Source organism: Podarcis tiliguerta (assembly GCF_965153285.1).
Source record: "Podarcis tiliguerta genome assembly, chromosome: 3".
Lineage (NCBI taxonomy): Eukaryota > Metazoa > Chordata > Lepidosauria > Squamata > Lacertidae > Podarcis > Podarcis tiliguerta.
The window spans coordinates 96,480,064-96,504,505 of record NC_139536.1 but is presented as its reverse complement, the minus strand read 5'-3'; the positions used below and the strand labels follow the sequence as shown (position 1 = coordinate 96,504,505).

General features: G+C 40.5%; 1 protein-coding gene across 2 annotated transcripts in view; it reads left to right on the top strand.

The window, feature by feature from the left end:
• The window catches only part of CSMD1 (CUB and Sushi multiple domains 1), a 920,428-nt gene that overhangs the window by 462,302 nt on the left and 433,684 nt on the right, over positions 1-24,442 (top strand). For both annotated transcript variants that reach the window (XM_083431289.1, XM_083431288.1), the window contains exon 5: positions 1,698-1,905. In XM_083431289.1, coding sequence (XP_083287415.1) covers positions 1,698-1,905 — 208 coding nt within the window. The remainder of the gene's footprint in view (positions 1-1,697; positions 1,906-24,442) is intronic.

Sequence of the window (24,442 nt, the reverse complement as noted above, 5' to 3'; positions counted from 1 at the left end):
TTCAGCTACCATTTTTGTAGGCAGCTTAATGAGCTTTTAATTTTCATGCCGCTGAACTGCAGAGAAGGCTTCCTTTGCAATTACATAAGTTTTTATACTAATAATACAAGCGCTAATGTAACAATTGTTCCCTTAAAATGCTTCCTGTAAAATGCTGTGCATGATTCACCGTGATAATTCTTCCAGTCTATTTGTGAAAAATATTTTGTTGCATGGCATATACTTTTGTGCTGTGTTGCAACTGGAAATTCTCCATGCATGACTTAATAGTTAATAGCAGAGAAGTAATAACATGCTGACCTTTAATCCAAGTTCTGCATACTGTGCAATGCCGTGATATAAACATGAACACAATGAAATTATGCACACAGAGAATGCATATTTGTTTCTCAAAAACATATATGAACACGTGAAGCTGCCATACATTGAGTGAGCCATAAACAAACCCCTGTGTTGCAATAAAGACAAGCTGAACAATATAGCATTTATAGACTAATTTATTTATAGACTAATACAAATGATGAGAAATTACAACCAAAGTCTCTAAATCTTCTTCACCAGTCACAGTTGTTGTTGTTGTTTAGTTGTTTAGTCATGTCCGACTCTTCATGACCGCATGGACCAGAGCACACCAGGCACTCCTGTCTTCCACTGCCTCCCGCAATTTAGTCAAACTCATAATAGTAGTTTCGAGAACACTGTCCAGCCATCTTGTCCTCTGTCGTCCCCTTCTCCTTGTGCCAAGGCCCATATTTCCCAACATCAGGGTCTTTTCCAGGGAGTCTTCTCTTCTCATGAGGTGGCCAAAGTATTGGAGCCTCAGCTTCAGGATCTGTCCTTCCAGTGAGCACTCAGGGCTGATTTCCAGTCACAGTAGAATAATTCAAAAGTTCGATATATACATAATCAGTCACCAAATATTGCCGGAACAGAGTTTTCGGATAACCAATCTATTACGTTCAATGCTTCATCAGCCAGGCTTGTAAGAATTAATATGAGAAGGATGCAGTTCAATTTCTTAACAAGCCAATCTTACATGTAAGCAAATATAAACACTGTAGAAAATATGCTCTGGATCAGTGCTCATATGATACTGTAGTCACTGATGACTACATATTGAACGAAACAGATTGGTTATCGGGAAACTTTGTTCCGGCGATATTTGTTGACTGATTATGTATATATCAAACTTTTTGAATTATTCTACCACAACTGGTGAAGAAGATCTAGAGACTTTGGTTGTAATTTCTGATCATTTGTATTAGTCTATAAATAGTGTTTAGTGCCATTGTCATTGGCCATTGAGTTGTGTTATACTGTTCAGCTCATACATTAAGTGAGAGCAGTGGTGGTGCTTGTTATTGTTGTTATTATTATATGTGTTTTGGCTGAATGTTCTTGATTGACAGATCAGGATGAATGCTTAATAAACAGCAGAGATCATATAACCTCTGCAAAAGCTTTGTGCAAATAAATCAGGATGAACGCTCAAACAGGGCATCTCATGCAGAGATCTTTTCTAACATGTACTGCTTGTTATTTTTTTAACTGGAGATGTCAGGGGTCACTTGATGCTTCTTAGAAATAATAAAATGTATAGTGTTTCTTCATCTCTGTATATACCCCCTTCATGGTGCTGTTAACATGGTTAATATATCAGTGTGACCAATTCTATTGCATTTGTTTTTTATAATCAGCTGAAGGTGCTTGTGGAGGAACTCTTCGTGGGACAAGTGGAATTATTTCAAGTCCTCACTTTCCTTCTGAGTATGATAACAATGCTGATTGCACATGGACCATTCTAGCTGAGCCAGGAGATACCATTGCTTTGGTTTTTACGGATTTCCAACTAGAAGAAGGCTACGATTTCTTAGAGATCAGTGGCACTGAAGCACCATCAATATGGTAAGTCAATACAGTGGTCTCATTTCATATTTATAGAAGCCTTCAAAATTTAGCCATTCGAAATTTTGTATTCATAAATTGTTTGAAGTTGTTTATTTTGAAGTTGTAGTCATTGCTGTCATGATGATAATAATGCCTGTATCAGTTCCATCAGGAATACATATGCATTGGTCAACTAAATATTGTTAATGCTATTCTAGAAATACTTTATGGTGAATTACCTGAGGGGGGGGGTATGTTAAGTTACAGCAAGGAATGAAACAAACACCTTTAGAAATGTGTTCAGAATGATGATGTGGTAGGATACTGCCCTCTAATGGAAGGATCCAGAATTATTTTTCTGTGAGTCATCATAACCTCTTAATATATAATTACACTTTAAGGATTTGTGGAGTAGAAATGTGCTTCTCATTTTGATGAGAGGGAATGAAAGAGAGAACTGACTCTACCAGAGAGTGTTTCTTTGCATTTAATGATACTTCTCGTTTTGTGACAACCACTGCAATTTAGATAGCAGCACGTCTAGCGAACTTTAAGAGTATCTCACCAAATAATAACGTCTAGCTAATAGGACCAGTTTTCTCATATACCAGGTTTCTGCCCTTGTGCTGACCTTTCTACTCTTTGAAAACTGTTCCTGATCCATTGTTGCTGACATCCCTATTTAAAACTCATCAGTTTGTTCACACATACATCTAAGTACACACACACACACACACACACACACACCAGTGCTTTTTGAGGAACAATTCTGGAGTACACCACTCATTTGGGCTGAAGCATGAATGGTTAACATAATTCACATAGTGTTCTGAATATAGTAAATGATATCACATGCCTAAAATTAAACTTGTTGTGTGCAGTTGTTCAGTATTCAGCTGAATACTGAATCCACACTGAACCCACTGAAAACAGGAGCGAAAGACAGTGTTTCTAATACCTATCTCACCTCAGTTCTATTTTCATTCCAATAAATTGTTTTGATAATACACTTGCTTACTTCACATACATTTTCCAACAGTTGTGATAGTGATTATCTCTGTGATATTAAAGTGATGCCAAAGCATATTGATGGCACTGGTCCTATGTTTTTTGTGCTGCAGCATTCAGGAATGAGGGGGCTGTAGCTTTAGAGCATCATTTGAAAAGAGGTAGTTCAATGTTTCTCACATTTATTTATAAACTAGTTGCTTGTCCATCCCCCGCCCCTTTTCAAACGTGCTTCTAGATGTCAGGTCTTTAACGAACATTCAAACTGTTGGTGTGGGAGGTTGAAGTGCAGAGGAGGCATCAAAAATAGGTCATTTCATCTTGGAACAGGGCAGGCGAAAACAAGCAGAACAAATACAAATAGGGAATGAGTTGTCAGGACTGTTTTAACAATTAGCAGTATCACACTACAGTCAACAAAGATGTTAGCTGTTTCACTTCTTTAGTATGTAGGCCAGTCAGTCCTATGTATGTTTATTCAGAAGTTTATACTAAAAAAAAAGAAAAGGTTAATATAAAAAAATTGTGCACAGTGCCATCAAAGTGGATGCAGAAACATTATTTCTTCCTCTCCTATGATGCTAGAACTAATGGTAAGCCTATGGATTTGATCACCACGAGACAAACTCTACTTACGGACTTCGTTGCTACATGGTGTGTTGATGACCACGGGATTTAACGGTTTTGAAATGGGCCGAGGCAAATTCATGAATAGTTACCAGCAGCTGTGTGTTGTTTAAAGTAATGCTGAGCCAAACTTACGAAAGGTCAAAACTTCAGTTTGAATTTGGGGTGAGATTTGGTGTGGATGGTTTGGTGAAACTGCTTCACTTCTTCTTTTTCATTTTCAGGGATTCTAGCCATGTTTCTCTTTGTGGGGTGGAGAACAATTCAGAGCTCCTCCAAGATCAGTTACAAAAGCAGCTGCTATTTTTGATTTCCCAGAATCCCTTCTTCTGAGGGGTATCCTGGGAAATCTAAAATTGTGACCATTAGGCCTGAGAGTCTCTCTCCTTCCACCAAAAGTTACCCCCTAACTGGCAAATGAGAAAATGTTATCCCATTTCACTGAAAACGGGCCCATGAAATTAAGGGGGGGGTGACATAGCTATAAAAAAGTACATTGCGTGTTGAGACCCCTCAGCCACCCCCTCGTTGGGAAATAACTCACACCAGGACACAGATATTAAGTTTATGTTATTGGGCAAATTTGGCCACAACTTTATTGAATTACAGAATGTGAGCGGTATTCCCTTAGGCATTGATTAGACCCGACTATATCTGTCTCCTGCCCGCTGCACAGGAAGTCTGGTAAGGGTAAACCACCGGTAGGGGGAGCCCTGTTGATGCAAACCAACTCAAGCTCCCCCTGGTGTTCCCATCGGGGTCGTGTCAAGGCCCTAGCCCCCAACCAGGCATTGGACAAGATCAACATCCCCCGATTCCTTTAACAGGAATTCCCTTAAGCATGGAGGGGCAGGTGATGGCCACACCTCCCCTCCCCCACACAAGGTCAAACAATGCCTAACCGCAACCCTAACAAAGTTGTGACGATTGCTACGAGGTAGGCGAAAACCAAGTGGCCAGAGCCAATTTGCCAAGTGGAAAAATTCCTACCAGGCCCCACGGACAACCAAGGCGACCAACCAAAGTCCATAGCAAGGCCAGTGCCTAACCTGCGAATAGGGAGGGAGGGAGGGCAGGTGATTGAGGAAGCGAGCCAAAAAGGAAGTCCTCTGGGAAGGAAGTCCTCCTCCGTTTAAACTGCCCCGGCCACACACCCTCGGCCAGCGGATTGGCCGGCCAGGCTCTGACGTGGCCGGGATCCCCCGGGCAATGGGGGAGTGGATGGCCACGCGGTCCACCACATCTCCTCCCCACTGGGAAGTGGAGCGGATTTATGAATCAGTGGAACCTTTGAGTGTAAAGAATGTGTACTCTGGAATTTACTGTGTGAAAAGGAGCAGAAATTATTCTGGCTAACCACTTTTTAAGTGGCAAATCTAATTTTAATCTCTTTACCACAAATTGCTGTGTTATATTCCAGAAAGGTAATTTAGGTTGATGCCGAAGTGAAGCAGCTGTTTGGTTACAAATATTAGTGTGCATATAAATCACTATTTCTTAGAAGTAAAGCAGAGTCATGTTTCTTTTATTTGTCAATGTTCTGTCTTTCACAAATTACTGATACCATAAAAGCATTATTTGTTCTTGGAAGATTGAGGGTATATAATTATTTGCCCCCAAAATTTTATATGAAAGCCTCAATTTATTTTTTGGCTTGTTGCATAGCCTTGAACGTAGAAAACGGTAAGTCAGAATAGCAACTATGTCTCCCAAACAAACCATAGTTATATTACTCACTTTTACTGAATGCTGTGCATAGTGGTAAATGTAATTCTTTATGTTTTGATTGTGTGTATGTGTGTGTATGTGTGTATATAGTGTGTATGTTTATGTCTCTTGTGCTTTTATATAATTTAATGGGAAGAGCTGCCATATACCGTATTTTTCGCTTTATAAGACGCACCGGACCACAAGAACTACCTAGTTTTTGGGGGAGGAAAACAAGAAAAAAAATATTCCGAATCCCAGAAGCCAGAACAGCAAGAGGGATCGCTGCACAGTGAAAGCAGCGATCCCTCTTGCTGTTCTGGCTTCTGGGATAGCTGCGCAGCCTGCATTCGCTCCATAAGACGCACACACATTTCCCCTTACTTTTTAGGAGGGAAAAAGTGAGTCTTATAGAGCAAAAAATATGGTAATTACAGCATGATAGAGAATTTGTATTAGTTTCCAAGAACTCCATGGCCTGACCTAGAAGGCGTATTTACATTTTTATCCACCAATATTGATTATTCACATATATAGCCTTCATTTTTTTATGAACTATTTCAAAATGTATTTTTACAGGATACTTTGAATGTTATTTAGAGCTTTTGTCCCAAGTTCCAAATGCTTCATTCCCTCCTGAAGCTGCAACAATTTCATGGAGCACTGAGTTAGGGAAGGGAGTAATTTTGCCCAATCTAATGCATTTTCAACAAGGGACATAACAGTTCATTGCTGAATGTCTTTCATGGTGGGAAAAGGCAGTACTGGTACGAAAATTACCTTAAAGGCTCAGCATCTTAAATCTCTTAACAGTTTCAGGCTTTTGATTGGAACAACTTAGCCAATGTACCTGAATTTTGAATTCTTTAGTTTAGAAATCAAGTCTCATTATCCACCAGCCGACAAAGTGGTTAAACAATATCTTTGATTGACTAGTGCATTGGGTTGAAATTGACTTTTTAAAAAACTCCTTACACCTTATGGGTTCTCCATTTCCTGGCATTTTCTTTTTCTGGAAAATACCTATGTATTGGTTAAACCTTGAAAATCTTGTATGCTAAGGAATAATTTCATAGGGTGGCATTCAACTAAGTTTTGAAATTAATGAACATTTCTGTCCGTCCATGAATCACCAGTGCTGCATTTATATATTTGAAGTAATGCATTTAGTGAAAGCCTCCAATTTAAAAATATTTCAACTAGCGTGGAATATTCTATGGCTAAAAACATTGAGGATGGTTTTTCTTTTCCTTACTTTGAAGATAAGGCGTGCACACCAAAGAATGAACATTTTACATTGGTTCTTCCACTCAAACATGTCTGAAACCAGATGGAGGTAACGCTAATAACAACAGTAACAGAGTGGTATAATTTATTGTTCCTCGTAGTGTAATCTGTAGTTCTTGCTTAGAGACTAGTCATCTGTTCAGATCAAAATGCATTCAATGTGCAGGGTAAAGAGAAAAGAAGCAGTAAATTGATGCTTAATTCACAGAGCATTAGCACTTCTTCTGCACCTGCTAATTTACTACCTACTGCGCTAGCAAACTATAAAGGCTTAATTCACATCCATCATTCCACCTCTGAATTTGACAGGAATATAAGATTGCAATCACGCTTTCAGAACCTGTGTATGGCCTATGATGTAATTTTCCAGGGTACGTTAAATTACATAAAAGGCTGTAGGTTTCTAAAACTTAATGTATATTTATAGATAGCTGAGTGATGTCTTGCTTTGGTAGTTCATAATTGGTTGCCCATTTCATTTTAGATGCAAACTATATTCAGTATCAGCAAATGGGAGGGAAAACAGTTAACCTAGTTCTTCAAAGTACATATCAGAAAGAAGACATGTTATTCACCTGGGTAAAAAGGAGAAAATAAAGAGAAAATAAAACACCTTGCCTAGTCCCCCCACGAGACATCTATTTGCTATAGACTGTTTCCTATCACGTTGCTTAGACTTTCTGACATTGTGTTATCATATTCCTGTTACATTTTTCATTTCCTTTTTAATGAATTGGATGGTTACCCTACAGAAATCTCAGATAATTTGAGCAAGATTTTAACTCTGGCCAAACAATTAGTTGAGGGGCAAATAAAAAGCTATGTATAACTGCTGGTGTTTCCCATTCTTTTCTTTTTTTATGAATGGATATATTTCATTTGTAATATCTGAGACTTTCCTATCTCCCAAATAAGTGACAGCTAAACCTTTGCAAAGGGACGCGGGTGGCGCTGTGGGTAAAACCTCAGCACCTAGGACTTGCCGATCACATGGTCGGCGGTTCGAATCCCCGTGGCGGGGTGCGCTCCCGTCGTTCGGTCCCAGCGCCTGCCAACCTAGCAGTTCGAAAGCACCCCTGGGTGCAAGTAGATAAATAGGGACTGCTTACCAGCGGGAAGGTAAACGGCGTTCCGTGTGCTGCGCTGGCTCGCCAGATGCAGCTTGTCACGCTGGCCACGTGACCCGGAAGTATCTGCGGACAGTGCTGGCTCTCGGCCTATAGAGTGAGATGAGCGCACAACCCTCGAGTCTGGCAAGACTGGCCCATACGGGCAGGGGTACCTTTACCTTTACCTTAAACCTTTGCAACATGGTGGTCTGTATGTGATTCTGGCTATTTGGATGAAGACTCGTGAAATTCTTCCATATACATTCAAAGTCAAATTCAAAGAACCAGTGTGATTGAGTGTTAGATTTCAGTCAGCAATCAGCTCAGTTGCCTGTCCTAGGAAAATCTGTCCCTCGGTCTCACGGGAGGGAGAGCACATGATAAAATAAGATATGTACCACAGTACCAATCTCTGTGATGCCTTATAAATGTTGGAGGAAATGTATGAAGTACATAACATCCAAAATCTCAACACTTCTGGTGAGACTGTATTGCAAATGTCATTGCATCTACTATTCATTTTTATCTTTCTTTGTTAAAATAACAAAGTACTCAAGGAAGTACTCAAGGAAGAACATGAGAAATATTATGGGCCTTTTGGGCTGATCTGTCAGCACTCTTTCTGTGACTTTATTTAACAATAATATACCATATTTTTCCATGTATAACATTCCCCCATGTATAAGATGGGGGACTGTTTGGGGGGACTCAAAATTAAGAAAATCGGGGGAGATTACCCATAGTAGTTGAGCTTTCTTGAGGGGGTTTGCCAAAATCACTCACCTGTCTGATCTACGCTGCCTCTTGCACGTGTCACAAAAGCCACCTATCACCTGCCCCCTCACCGGCAGAAGCCACCAATCTCCTGCCCAATTGCCACAACAACAGTCAATCAACACCAGTCCTTGCTGCGGCCACCATAACACACCCAATAGTGTTTGGCAGCAACCAATCCCACTTTCCTCCTATTCACTATCAGTGTATAAATATTTTTTTAACATAATTTTTAATAAAAAAAAACCTTGTCTTATACACAGAAAAGTACAGTATGCATAAAGGAGATAGAAACTGACATTGTTGGGGGACATTTTCTAATTGGAAAAGAGGAAGGCAGGGGAAAAACCCCACTCATAATGATTAGTATATGCATTCTGCAAGGTGAGAAGGAACGACAGACGTGCCGCTGAAAGTTCACTGGCATGCTGCCATTCCATAAATGGTTCAACTATTAAGACTGCAGTGGCTTGCATTAACTCAGAGTAAATTCATCAATGAAGTGTTCGCACAATAATGTTCAATAAACACCTTTGCCCATTGCTATTACTGTTTAGTTTACACACCAATTTTATTGATTGCTGCTATAGCACCGAAAGGATATAGCACTCAAGTTCAACTTGATACATATGTTGGTCACTGCATTTTTTTTAAAAAAGGGTCTGGCAGGCTGGTTATATTACATGCACATGTTTTTATTTTGTTTTGCTGTTCATAGCTTAACTGAGAAAGCAGGAACCTACATTGTACTGGGTGGTGAAACACAAGAGTTATGGTTGTAGAAAATGTGTGTGTGTGTGGAGTCATCATTTATACTGCTCCCACTTTCATGTGGTTATAATTCACATGAGCATGTCACTGTAAAACAAACTAGAAATGTGTATTATTATCATACAATGAACTTTAAAAAAAAAAAATCCTTGATAATCTAGAACTCATGGAAAAGCTATTTAGAAGATGGACAGTGTTGCCTGGTGACTCTTACCCAAGATAAGTGCTGGGCTAAGCCCTGCTCAGGTGTTCCATTTCTCCAGTGTGGTGACCATTTGGGTGAAAGAAAGCAGGAGTGGGGGGGGGGGAGATGAAAAGCTTTTTCTCTGAAGTGGGGAGCCCCATTCTACATTCATGGAGGATCCCTCTAAAATTTAGAACATGGTTTCTACTTAATTGTAACTTGTGCGTGTGGGTAGCAGCTATGAGTAGAGGAGACTGCCCTCTTCAGAAGAATGCCCTTCAACCCGTAGAGAGAAGAAAGGTCAGAGGCCTGGAGTAGGCAGGGCTTGCCAGTGATGTCCCAAGAGAGGGGAATGAATAGCCAAATAGGGCTAAAAACCATGTAGAATGATTCTTGGTGTACTGATAAATGCTAAAAGTAAATGTGGATAATTGAAGCAAACCTGTTCTACATACACTTACCCTGAAGGCCCTCTTCGATGCAAGATGTTTCTTTGACATCATTCGCAATGACACCAACAACATAACAACCTAGGAGTCTTCCTTGCAATATTTTTGCTTCAAGCATTGCTTGCTTACTGTAATGGTTGCCAGGGCATCATGGCATTGCTCAATTGGTTGCACATTGGCATGGTTCAGGTAGCATAGGAGCATCAGATTGGTTCTGCCACTGTACCTGCACAGTGCTGAGCTGCTGTGCTGCTTCTACATCTCTCACCCTTTCCGTATCCATCAGCGATGCTCAGCTTTAGGAAGCAGGTGAATAACACCACCCCACCTGTACAATCCTGCTGACTGCAACTGCTTGCTTGTTCATGTATTCATACCTCGCCTTTTCTGTGTAGTCCAAGGCAGTGATTTAATTATAGGCATTTCCACTATTGTAGAGATTAGCCAATACCCAGTTTGCTAAATGACCTGTCTCTTTGGCAGTAGGAAATGTTGCAAAGTAAACAGCAAGCATATTTTCTCTTTTGCCCATGTTCCTTCTTTGGGCCCAATGGATAATATTTATTTAGCTCCACTGTGTGCTAAATCTATATTAATTTCTGCAGTGCTTTAATAATGAAAGTTGTAGAAATTAATACCATTCAGTGGTGCATTGCAAAGCCTTTTGTTTATGGCAGTATTTTGTGAGAAGCTAGGGTGCTATAAAAATGTTAAATCATCTCCTGTTTTTATATCAATAGGAATCCATTGTGTAAAAATAATTTCTTAGGGGTTTTGCATGCTCTTCAGAAGACTGAGTATAAAGTTTATTAGATTAATATTAATCTGATTTTCAAAGATCAAGGGACCTTGCACTCTTCTCCAACAGCTAAATTATACATATCTTTTATGAATGTTCACTTCTCTGTTTTGTTTTAGCTTTCCAATATGTAGAACTACTGAGTCTGCATAGCCAGATATAGACTTTTGTTCTAGCGATTTATTTTGATTTGTGCATGGTAAGATAATTATTCTTGCTGTTCCTTAATATTTTACTATGCTGTCCAAAAACATGGCTGAATATATACACTAGTTGCGAGTCTTGCATTCTTAAGAACAATGCAGTGGTACCTCGGGTTACATACGCTTCAGGTTACATACACTTCAGGTTACAGACTCCGCTAACCCAGAAATAGTGCTTCAGGTTAAGAACTTTGCTTCAGGATGAGAACAGAAATCGTGCTCCGGCGGCACGGCAGCAGCAGGAGGCCCCATTAGCTAAAGTGGTGCTTCAGGTTAAGAACAGTTTCAGGTTAAGTACGGACCTCCGGAATGAATTAAGTACTTAACCCGAGGTACCACTGTAGTCCCCAACACAGTGGATCAATCTTTATTGTTTCAACCATGAGTAACAACAGAGGAGAGCCCCAGAGATAAAGAAAATGCAGAATAGCCTATCTGTGACAATGAAACAAAACTAGAGCATTTGGGGAAGATGTGTCAGTGACTCAGAAAGACGTACCAACAAAGCAGTAATATAAATAGTCTGGCACATGCCCAGCGAACAAAGCAGTAATATAAATAGTCTGGCCCATGCCCATTCTTGCAACTTTCGGTTTCAACAGAATAAATTCTACAAAATCCTGCTAATCTTAGCAATTTTGCAAAGTAAACTGTGTGATCTTCAGAATAGCATTGTGAAGGTGGAAGATAGATTTGGCTGTGAAAGCTTTCAGCCTTGCATCCAGGTTTATAACCCTTAAATTGTATGCTCACAATGCCATTGTGGTTCGAGGACCCGATCCCCGCAAAGTGAAATGAATACACAAGGACACGTGATATAAGGTTAATGGGCAAGAAAAGGCCACAACTTTATTGATTACAGCAAGTGAAAAGGTATTGGCTTAGGCATTGGATTACGTCAGCTGACTCCACCCCGTCAGAGAGGGGTGAGTCTAAAACAGGGGGCTTTATTCACCAGTAGGTGGAACCTGTTGATGCTAATCCAACTATAAGCTCTCCCCTGATGTCACCGAGGGTCGTGCCATGGCCTCCCACCACACAGGCATCGGACAGAATACACGACCGCCAGATTCCTTTAACGGAATACCCAAAAAATTGAAGGCGATGGCGATGGCCACACCTAGCCCTTTGACACACCACAACACATTATTCCAATGCCTAACCTACCCACCAATACCATGATTACAGAAATGTGAGCTGTATTGGCTTAGGCATTGGCAAAGGACTATATTGGACTCCTGCCCGCTTTGCAGGAAGTCAGTAAGGGTAAACAACCCTTACTGACTTCCTGTATTGATTACAGTGAGGGAACTGCCAGAAAGCCCTTGGAGCTGGACCCCACTGTCTGGGATGAAAGATGGGGGTGGAGAGGCTCATTAGTCATTCAACTTCCAGGAAAACTGAGATGAGGAGCAGTAGCTCTAGCACCTAACAATAACAAAATGTTTAACATGTCACCCTCAAAGAAACAAAAGGGGACAAAAGCAAAGCAAAGATAAAATATTTCATGATTAACAAGGGCCAAGGCAAGTGTGAACAAAGTGTATGGAAAGAACAATTCTGGCCCTCAAAACATCACAGCAGGCTTGAATCTGCCCTGTGGCAAGAGGTGGCAGTAAAACAAATCAGGACTTGTATAAAATTAAGCTAGCCTGCCTAACCACACAATGAAACAGGGAAATCTTACAGCAATACAAGTCTATTCAGCTGATCTAAAAAAAAAAAATCATGTCATTAATACTTTGTGAGGGGACAATAAAATTTTTAAGGTCTAAATGTGCCACCCAATTGGGTTGGATAGAGAGGGACTGTCTATTCAAACCTTTATATTTTATTCTGCCACACTGAAGTGCAGAGTTATGGCTATCCATCATGCTAACTTACTTTTGCTGTGGAGAATGTGGCGACCATATTCTGATACTTTAAACTGAGAACGCAGTGGTGAAGATATATTTGTGAGACAGACAGACACACACACACACACACACACACACACGTCATTAACAAAAGAGAGATTCCTTTTGATTATGTGGCAAAACATTTTGGCTTCTGCCTTCATCAGTGCTGTGATAAAAGTGAAATAATACGGTTTCCAAAAGCAGCTGAGGAAGGTGGAATCTTCACAAATGTTAAAAACACTGTGAAAATGCTTTTTTTTAAAATTGTTTTGAAAAATGCATTGAATTTGCTATAGCTCACAGTCACCATGTAGCGTCACAACTGTATATTGCACTTTACAACACACTCAAAATGTTTTATTTACAGCTGTATAGCTGAGTCCGAAGACAGAAGCCGAAACATTTTTTTAAAAGGCTCCTGTTTTATTAATCACAGTAACATACAGTGCTGTTTTTTCTCGGGGTACGCAGGGGTACACATACCCCTAAGCATTTTGTGAATCTAAGTTTGGCCTCATTGAGGAGCAGTATTTCAATATGAGTAGGAAAATGAGAGTACCCCTAAACATTTTTTTAGAAAAAAAAACTGGTAACATATATGTTAGTTTAGTGATCAACTAAATCTTAAAAGGAATCCAGAGCAAGCTTGCCTGAAGTACTGTGTGTGTGTGTGTGTGTGTGTGTGTCTTAGATTTGAATCCCTTACTTTCCCTTGATTTTTCCAGTGTAAAGCCAACTGGGTTTTACCTGAAAGGAAACTAGGCTTGTCACACACTTTGCAGGGGGCATCAAACAACTTGACTTATTCAACTAGCTCTTCAAAGCCACAGCTTAGTGTGAATAGGAGAGAAGAAACTTCATGAAAACGTAATGAGCATGTCATCATTTTTTATTCCCTGCATGTTACAAGAAATGTAGCAGATCTGACCCCACCAAGCAACTGCATCATCCAGGAACCTTTGAGAGGGCTTCTGGAGGCAAGGAGAATATAAATGGCAGCAGTAGTGATAAAAAAATCAAGGCAAGCAGGCAATTAAGGGAACTGTAAGCATCCATGTAAAGCCTATAATGGGAGAGGGGGGAAGCAAGCTTTGCTTATTGCTATATCATACCTTCCAACATTTCTCTGTTTGTGTTTTTAATATTCAGTTGGAAGCCGCCCAGAGTAGCTGGGGAAACCCAGCCAGATGGGTGGGGTATAAATAAATTGTTGTTGTTGTTGTTGTTTAGTCGTTTAGTTGTGTCTGACTCCTCATGACCTGAGGGGCTCATCTTCCAGCATCATAACTTTTATATGCCTGTAGTCTTTGTCCATGAAGTTTTCTTGGCAGGGATACTGGAGTGGCTTGCCGGTTCCTGCTCCAGGTGGATCATGTTTGGTCAAAACTCTCCACTATGACCTGTCCATCTTGGGTGGCCCTGCACGGCATAGCTCATAGCTTCTCTGAGTTATTCAAGCCCCTTTGCCATGACAAGGCAGTGATCCATGAAGGAGATGATGATGATGATGATGATGAATCTCTGATGAAAACAAGGACATCCTGTTTACTACTACAGTGGTACCTTGGGTTAAGTACTTAATTTGTCCCAGAGGTCCGTTCTTAACCTGAAACTGTTCTTAACCTGAAGCACCACTTTAGCTAATGGGGCCTCCTGCTGCTGCCACACGATTTCTGTTCTCATCCTGAAGCAAAGTTCTTAACCCGAGGTACTATTTCTGGATTAGCGGAGTCTGTAACCTGAAGCGTATGTAACCTGAAGCATGTGTAACCCAAGGTACTACTGTACTACTACTACTACTTTTTACTACCCATCTGACTGGGTTGCCCCATCCACTCTGGGCAGCTTCCAGCATATATAAAAACACAATAGAACATTAAACATTAAAAAAATTCCCTATACAAGGCTGACTTCAGATGGCTCAGAATCAGATAACTCCATGCCCTCCAACATTTATCTGATGAAAAAGGGATGTGACATCCTAAGGAAGAGTGGGACAGTTCTGGGATCCAATCAGAAACCGGGACAGCTTCTGTAAATCCAGGAATGTCCCTGGAAAATAGGGACACTTGGAGGGTCTTCTATATGCCACTGTAAACTTAAAATTAAAGCCTTTTGTGTAAGGTTTTTGTTTGTTTGGGTTTTTATTTCTTTTTAGATTCTGAGACACCTGTGATGGGTCCTAATTTTTTTGTACAAGGCAGTTCGATCAGATTACAAAGCTAGTTTAAAGGTATTATTAATATTCATTCATCTGGGATAGTTACTCCTTATTTTAGCCCTAAACTATTAATAATAATAATAATAATAATAATAATAATAATAATAATAATAATAATTTTTATTTATACCCCGCCCTCCCCAGCCAAGGTCGGGCTCAGAGTGGCTTACAAGCAATAATAAAAACAAGTTGAATGGTTACAACTTAAAAACAAGATTAAAATACAACATTAAAATATTGAAACATTAAAATATTAAAATATTAAAATGTAGCCTCATTGCAGGAGGAGAAGGAAAGGAAAAAAGAAAGAGAGGGAGGGAATCAAATTGGCTCCAAGCCAGAGGCCAGGCGGAACAACTCTGTCTTACAGGCCCTGCGGAAAGAAATCAGATCCTGCAGGGCAATGGTCTCATGAGGCAGAGCGTTCCACCAGGCAGAGCCAGAGTTGAAAAGGCCCTGGCTCTGGTTGAAGCCAATCTAACTTCCTTAGGGCCTGGGAGCACTAGGGTGTTGCTATTTATGGACCTTGAGGCTCTCCGTGGGGCATACCAGGAGAGGCGGTCCCGTAGGTATGAGGGTCCTAGGCCGTGAAGGGCTTTAAAAGTCAAAAGCAGCACCTTAAATCTGACCCTGTACTCTACCGGGAGCCAGTGCAGTTTGAAAAGCACTGGGTGAATATGCTCCCATGGCAGAGACCCCGTGAGGAGCCTCGCTGCAGCATTCTGCACCCTCTGGAGTTTCTGGGGCAGCTTCAAGGGCAGCCCTGCGTAGAGCGAATTACAGTAGTCAAGCCTGGAGATGACCGTCGCATGGATCACTGTGGCCAGGTCGGGGTGGGAAAGGTAAGGGACCAACTGCTTGATGCGGCGAAGGTGGAAAAATGTCGCCTTGAAATCTACTTTGAAGAGCTGTAGGCATCGAGGAATATTAGCAATATACTGGTGTGTTTCATAGTTCTGGTGGCCACAACAATGGAGTTCCTCTGGGATCTTGATGGCTGCCAATGACAGCTGCTATTTTTACTTAGGATTTCCTAGAGTGTGAGCCAAAAGCATTGCCCTCATGTGACATAACCACAGCGCTAAGTCAATCTGAATGAGGGCAATTCAGGAATGTAGTGTATTAATAAAGGAACACAGCCTGTTTTCCTTCATAATCTTCATTTTCCTAGAGTCACTAGAGTGATTATGTCCTGAGATTTAAAATACGAGCATGAGGTGACCAATGTTATGTTTTTGTTAAATAAAGTAAATTTGCAAATAACTGTGTGTTTCACCCCCTTCTATCATATTCTGTGACTCAGTTTCATAATGGGTTAATATATTTAAGAAATGGGTTGTTCAGCTGTAACAAGTTTTATCTTTTTAGAAAGTGTCTGAAAAGCCATGCAGGTGAATGGAGGAGTTGCTTGACTGAATTTTATGAATTGAGATGCTGACTAATACCAGCTCCTTCCAGCAAAGTTATTATGCTTCTTCCAGGTGTTCTTGCTTTTAGGAAGTGTGTGTTGTGACAGTTTCGGATTCAATTCATAAGCAGATTTTGTTTCTGCTACTTTGTGATTTATTTGTTTTCTTGGAGATCGGTTCAGCAGTACTTAAATTAACATTTGTCTTTTCCTACACTGACATGCAGTGTCAAATTGGAATATTTTCCCCGTGCATTGTCAGGCTGAAACCCTCACTGGAAAGCTATCATGATAATAGGTGGAGAGGTTAAAGAAACTGTAAATGGTGGCATTTCTTTCCTGCAGCCTTGGTTCATAGACTTTTTGTGACTGACACATTATTATGAAATTGCTGAGAAGCAGAATCACAGAGCACAAATTAATTCATTTTGAGCATTGGTGGACGTGGCAATTTTAAGAAAAATCTTGCTGACAGTGAAGCTGCATACACACAGAGCCATAATTTGGTTCTTGCTTCTTTCTAAAAAGAAAGGTCTGGTGACATGCACACTGAATTGCTAGGGAGCTGAATGTAAGTAATTTACTGAAGCTAATGCCTACCAATGACTGTAAGTTTCAAAAACAAGACAGAGACTTGACACTAATTTCCAGGGACTGTACTTCTCAACTTAATGCCTTGTGGATCTCTCTCTCTCTCTACGTGTGTGTACACTTTGGAGTGCAGCCTTACATAATTAAGTAGCATTAAGATGGTTAGAAATGGCATTCCTATGCAAATGAAGAAAATATGTTTGAGGCATGCAAAGGACTTCCTTTCACAGGTCCAATAGCACTTTTGAGGGTTAATCAGACCTAGCACATACCAGTTCAGACAAATGGTATAAGCAGAGAGTAGAATTATCCTGGATTCTCCCATGAAAGGAAGCACTTGTCCTACATCTCCCTAGAAAGCACCCCAGGAGCCCACTCAAAAAAATAAATAAATTCACACACCTTTGTGCTGTGGTGCACGAAGGACAATACACTTCTTCCACATTTGATCTTGCCATGACAATGGTGTTGCATCGCCACACGCATATACGTCATAGTCTGATAGATGATTTTTGCGCCCACCCAGGGTTCCGCCAACCACCCAGGTACACATCTGTGTGGGACACCAATATCTCTGCAGCACCTTGCACTCTCCAGAAATCGACTCTTGAGGGTTTGGGGATCTTCTGGAACAGTATAGGCAGCTGCAGGGAGATCTACCCATGACCAGTGTTGTTCCATCAAATGGTTTCCAACGATTGAATAAGACCTTCTGTTCATAGACAGCTAAGTTTGGGTTCGTCTTTCTGTATCTTGTGAAGAGCACTTCAACTATACAGAACTGCAGAAGGGAAGCATTTATCAGGAATGTGTTTGGTTCCTACATCAAAGCATTCTGGAAGGACAAGGAACGCTCACAACGGACATGTATCTTGGCCAGAAAGCCTTGGTAACATCCTTAAATGTCACCAACCAAGACCACAATCCTAAACGCACTTACCTAGGAGCAATAAGTCAATAGCACTTCTCATGTTAGGACTACACTGTAATCCCCCCCCCATTACTTCAACAATGAATAGAAATTAAGGTTTCCTGTACCCTGCATACTTCCAGGTGTCAATCCCTTGCATTTGGGATTGTGGAGATAATATCCTTCTTTAGGATATTGCCTTCAAGATTGTGGAGCTAGGAAGAAACATCAAGAAAGCAAATAACCCCTCAGTATACGTAGTGTTCCTGCCTTCTCTTGGTGCTTTGTAAGCTAAGGAAGTAAATCTTCACAGGATTCCTTTGGGAATATGTGGGTTTGGGTAAAGAGAAGTGTACTGAGCTGAGCTGATGAAGCGTTCCCTTTATGACAGCAATATTGCTAAGAGAGTAAATAATATAGAAAAAAAGGTATATGCTTGTCATAAACCTAGAGTTAAGAATCCGTAAACTGTTTTCATTCCAATCTACTTATTTGCTGGATTTAAAGAAATGAGTTCTGTCAACCTCTGCCTTGACTTTTTAATGCAACTTGTTCTGTAAAACTCATTTCTCAGTGCTACTGGCAAAAACCTTATTCTGCTAAGCACCCCACACTGGGCTATTGATGAAAATAATTTATGCAAAACATGAATTCCCTTTTGTTTGTTTGTCAGCACTTCAATGGGTCCACTGTGAAATGAATGTTCTTTAAATCCTGCAGCTTTGTGGGGTTCGTGAGGAAAGCAAGTTTTAAATGGCATAGCAATACTCATCTGTGAAAAAAGATGTGAAAAAAGTTTTTCATCAAAACATACTTTTTTAAAAAAATGGGCTGGAATCACACCCTTTGTTGTGTGGATGTTGTAATTTAGCATGATTTAGACTATTTAAAGCATAGCGAAATACAAAGTGGATAGTCTGGTACCATTCCCAAATCTCTGCACAGTCAGCAGTAGGCTCATATGCATATCCTGCTGTGTTGAGGAATTACCAATCTACATCAATTCAGTCTTGCAAGCAGGGGAATTTGAAACGCTCTTGCCACCCTGCAAACAGGTGGCTGATATAATGTCAGAGCTGACCCTGTTAGCCATTTGATTGACCCTGCACACACACGGTCCCCAGTTCATCAAGGGGAAGCTTGATGTGTAGACTTGATCACTACATGGAATGTTTTCTACAATGGATCGTTACGTCCTTTTCTGTTCAGGGGATCCACTTTGGTTCAGACAAGGGTGCAGTACTGATCTTTTGAGATTGCTATAAATGCATATAGGTTTGGTTGGAACAGGGTATCTAAGGGTTAAAATGCAGAATCTGGCAATCAGATATAAACAGCGCTATTTTTCTAGGGAAAAAAGGTGCCGGGACTTACCATGAACGCCTCCTTCATTCTCTTAGAATGGCAATGGTGCCCTCCTGAGAAGTGCCAGAACTGATTTCTTGGCAAGTTCCAGCCAGGGCTGTCTTAAGCATATGTGGCGCCGGGGTGCAAAGATCCGCCCGGCACACACACCCCCCAGGTTGCCCAGTCCGAGATGTGCAGGAGGGCGAAGCTGGTCGGCCGCCTCATTGCCTCACTGGCTTGGTCGCCCCCAATATCACGGCGTAGAGTTGCCCACAGCAGAAGAGCCCACTGCGGCACTCCAACTGACAGGCAGGCTCTTCCCTGGACTCAACTCTTGGGCCCTGGATTCTTGGCCTAGCTCCCCTTTGAGCCTGGCACCCCACACCCCTAGCGCCTATGGGTAAGATGGCCTTGTTTCCAGCCGGGAAAAAAGCCCCGGACACAAGCTTCAAATTATGTTCTTAATCCCTATAGTAACATAAAATACCTCACAGAGTTAAATCATGTATTATGTCAGGAAAAATGCATCAAGTACACCAACTTTTTAATATATATATATAAAATCTACATTCAGCTGTCCTTCTATGTACAGTTAATCATTTCAACAGAATGCAAGCCATCCTTGACACAAAACATGCTCTTCTTAACCCCCAGTCAATGAGTACAGACGAGACAAGCACATTCATGGTTTTCAGCACAGGATCAGTTTGCTGTTGTTATGAAATCAAGCCGGAGAATCCTTGAAAAGTTAATAAAAGCTAATAACTAGCTTCACTGACAAATTTGTCTTATGAAAAACCCGTGAAGGCAGGCTGGAGAAATGAAATTGGTTCAGCTAGGCAACTTTTTTATTTATTTGAGCAAGAGCTATTTGGCCACGGACTCCAGTGAAGCTGTATCTTTCTTCATTCGGCATCACATCAGCAATGCTTTTACCTCTACATTGGCTCCCATATCCTTAGCATTTACACTGAAAGACCTCAATACCACACACCTTTCTGCCACCCTCTGTGTCTATTATGCCACAAAAGAGGAGATGATATAACCTGCAGGGAGCAAGCTTTCTCTTTAGCTGCTCAAATCCTCTATGGAGCACCTGCTTTCCCTTTGGTTTATTTCTTTAGATTTTTTTGTTTTTATTTATAGTGCTTATATATATATATCCCACTCAAACATATGGCTCCCAGAAAGTCAGCTTACAGGAAGGCCCAGCCTTGTTTCACTTTAGGGTAAGCTCTGTTATGACCTTCAGGGCATTCTCTGTCTCACAAGTTATATTTGGAAAATGTTTTGTCATATTTCACGATCGCAACCTCACGTACTGTACTTACCGGCTTTTGTATGTACTGTTATGAGTGTAATAAGGCCACTTGCAAGCACACACTGTGGAGAAAATAAAAGTTGTGGACAGGGTAGCCCAGTAAATTCAAGACCACTTGATTAGAACCGGCCAAATTATAGCTTACAAATTCTCACAAATCTTTAAAAGTAGTAGGATGTTGCTGTTTGAAATTACTATGCCGAGAGAGAAAGACTTATTAGTTCATAGGCTTTTCTGTAGGCTCAAGTATATAAAATCACACTTAATTGGGAGCTGCTGTAGTAGAGTCTCCAGCAACCTTTCTTCCACACAACAATTAAGGTAGGGCAGGTAAACCTGTGGCCTTCCTGAAGTTGTCAGACTCAGCCAGCAGGGCCAATGATTAGGACTTGTATGAACTGTAGTCCACAGGTTCCCCATCTCAGAATTCAAGGAACACCTGCTCATCCCAAGAGTGTTAGATTTGGAAACTTCAGGTTCAGGTAACCACTTAGTTATGATGGTCACCAGGTTGCTGTTCTCCACTTCCCCTCCCTCACAGGGCTGTTCTGATGCTAAATGGCCACTCCGTGTCATTCCTGGAAGGGAGGGTGAGTTAAAGAGTCAATAATACAAAAGGGCTTGCAGAGCTTATCGCAGAAGAAAATCAGTCCCCTTAATAGTATTATGATTTCAATCGGGAATTAAAAATACAAAGGCTTTAGACCTTTTGTTTGCCAGTTTTAATACTTTTTTTTGGCAATCTACATGATGATTATCATAGTCATTGTGCTATTTATTAAATGCAGCAATTAATTTGAATGCCTATTAAGTTGAAGAAATTGTTTGGTGTACTTTGGTGTCTAAAATTATTGCTCTAATCTGTTGTATCAATGAGCTCAACTAATTTCATTAAGAAAGCATTTAGCTTTTTGGTTGTAGATTTCTAAAAGAATTGTCCGACTTCCACTTAGCTTCTTTTGTTTTCGCATCTGCCGTGAAGCATACAGATGAACAAATGGGCTATTCTTCTCTTTTTTTCATGCTGTAGGTTTTTTCCTCCTTTGTGTGAAATTATTTTATTAGAGCAGCATATTTTAAAAGTAGTAATAGGCCAACTAAGGGAGACAAATGAAGATCCAGTAATGTGACAACTGTAATTTACCACAGCTGGAACTCGGATTAATTTCAGACTTTGCATAGTTCCATACTTATTTATTTATAAACTGGAAGGAAAAGCCAAACACAATGAGGAAGGCAAAAAAGAGAGCTATGGATCCAACGCTCTTCAGAGTCGTTTTAAAAGTCCTTCATTGTGATATAGCTGCTTTTTGTTTGAGAGAGGAGTGATTTTGCAGTTGACTGCAGCTTTGGTCACACGTTGCTGTTAGAGAGTGGATATGGTTTTCCTCCTACATTAATGATGGGTTGTGGCCAAACTGAGAAAGGTTATGTGGTGGTAGCCACAACCTTTGCATAACCTTATGTTCTTCCAGCTGGTGAATGTTGGAGTTTTGAGTATGGGCTTGTTTGGTTTGGTTTGGTTTGGTTTGGTTTTCACATGCTGAGGATAGAATGCCTAGTATTCAGGAATTCTAACTTTGTCAGCAGATAGGAGGACATGGAGAAGGGTAGACAAGAAAGACTGAGCTCGTACAGTTAATCCGGAAACTTCCATAGCTATCTGCCATTTTCTCCTCAGACACTGTCTTGAGGTAATTAGTTTGGGGGGGGGGGCGGGGAGAAAAAGGAAAAAACTTACCTTTTAACCAAAGTACATTATTCCAGAATAGTAGTTGAATAATGATGATGTTGTGTGGCAGCATGGCTTTTTTATTATTAAAATAGCAACACTATTTTAATAATAAAAGCTAAGTGTGGAAAGGCCCTGCATGGACCAGCACTAAAATGCTACTCTATCTGAGTAAAGTTAAAAAGAAAAGAAGTAAAAAGTAAAGGACCCCTGGATGGTTAAGTCCAGTCAAAGGCGACTATGGGGTGTGGCGCTCATCTCGCTTTTCAGGCCGAGGAAGCAGGCATTTGTCCACAGACAGCTTTCCAGATCATGTGGCCAGCATGATTAAGTTGCTTCTGGGCAATGGGACACTGTAACAAATGCCAGAGCACACGGAGACACCATTTACCTTCCCTGTTTATCTATTTGCACCGGTGTGCTTTCGAACTGCTAGGTTGGCAGGAGCTGGGACATAGCAACGGGAGCTCACCCTGTCACACGGATTTGAACTGCCGACCTTCCAACTGGCAAGCCCAATAGGCTCAGTGGCTTAGGCCATCACCACCCATGTCCTCTATCTGAATATTAGATCTGGACTATTATTCATTATACTTTTGGAAGCTGGATTTAGGCCTAGAGATCTATGAAATGGTCTGATGAAATGCAGCCAGGTTCTCGGTGCAACAGCTTTGGTCATATAGATTTGGTTTTAACAGACATGATTCCCACATAAGACCAAGATTATTATTACTATATTTGAAGAGCATAATAATAATTTATTGACATTCCAGCTCTACCCTATTGTTTAGTAATAAAATTAGCAGGCTACAGTACTCAAACATATAGTCTGGTTTTGATCACATAGCTTTTAAGCAAGTAGAGAAAAAAACATTAATAATTGAAAAAGATGCTATATATTATGATGATCATTTGAAAAGTAAACTCAGCATGAATCAAACATTGAATAACCATATTTCAGAAGGTGATGTCAAAATTCTATTAGTGTTTGGTCCTGTGCTTTTTTTAAGGGATAAGTTTGGCCATTTTAAGAGAAACACCTTTAATTCACTTTGGACATCTTTACAGCTCAATTTCACATTACAGAAAATGTTTAATTTATAGTTTATTGTCTGAAAGTTGGCTCCTGGTCTAGCCATGTTTTCTACATCATGTATATTAATGACAATGAACGAACTTCTAGGTTTAATCAAGTATTCCCTTCTGTTTGGGACCCAGTAATTAAGTGCTGAATAATTTATATTCCTGTTTCATATGGTTCTCTATTAGCCTAACAATTAGCAGTATTGTTCTTCTGAATTCTCACCTAATTGTTAAAAGAATCGAATGCTTATAGCTATAAGCCTATGTACACTTAGTTCCGTGGGATTTACCCCAAAGTAAGTGGGACTTACTCCAAGTCAATATGTCTGAGATGGTGCTGTATGCACTCTTCAATGTTAAAATTTATATACCCATATACTTGAGCTGCTCTTGTTCTTACAGCCCCTGTGTAAAGGAGCAGGGAATTGGGGTGCTTTGAGTAGCTACGTGCATATTGGCCATACATACAGCACTAACCTCTGCAAGGGGTGATGGTTTCCATGCAACCTCGAACCCCAGTCAGACAGGGATTTCAGGTTGTGGGGAAATATTTGCATGAAAAGCGATTTCACTTGCTCTTCCTAGTTTATAGTATCTATTTCGTCAGCCCTCCACTGGAAACAAAAAGTGAACTCTGTAGCTTCAGAGCTTAGGCTATTTCTAGGTTTTCGAGCGACTTCCTAAATGTCAGAATGACTGTTCACCGAAAGAATGACAGCAATATGCAGACTTGAGCTGCTACCCTGAGTACTAATCACACTGCAATCAGCAGAACTTTAACTATATGAATGGAATGATTTTAATAAGGTTAACATCTGCCAGTTCCCCATATGCTTAGCATTAAGATCATACATATCATGGAGTTATTGTCAGACTTAAGATTGGCGGTGACAGATAAATACCATAAGAAATGTCAACATCCCTGGCATATGTTGCAAATAAAGACAAGTGCACAAATAACCGTTTTTTGTTTTGTTTTTACTGCTTATATAAATATCCAATCCACGTGCAGAAAAGAATTAATTCCATTTCACCCTGCATACTTTACGTATCACAGCAGCTCTGGGTTTTTCTTCCTTGGCATAACCAGACAAGTTAGGAACAGTATTTGGGGCTTCTTAGAAGT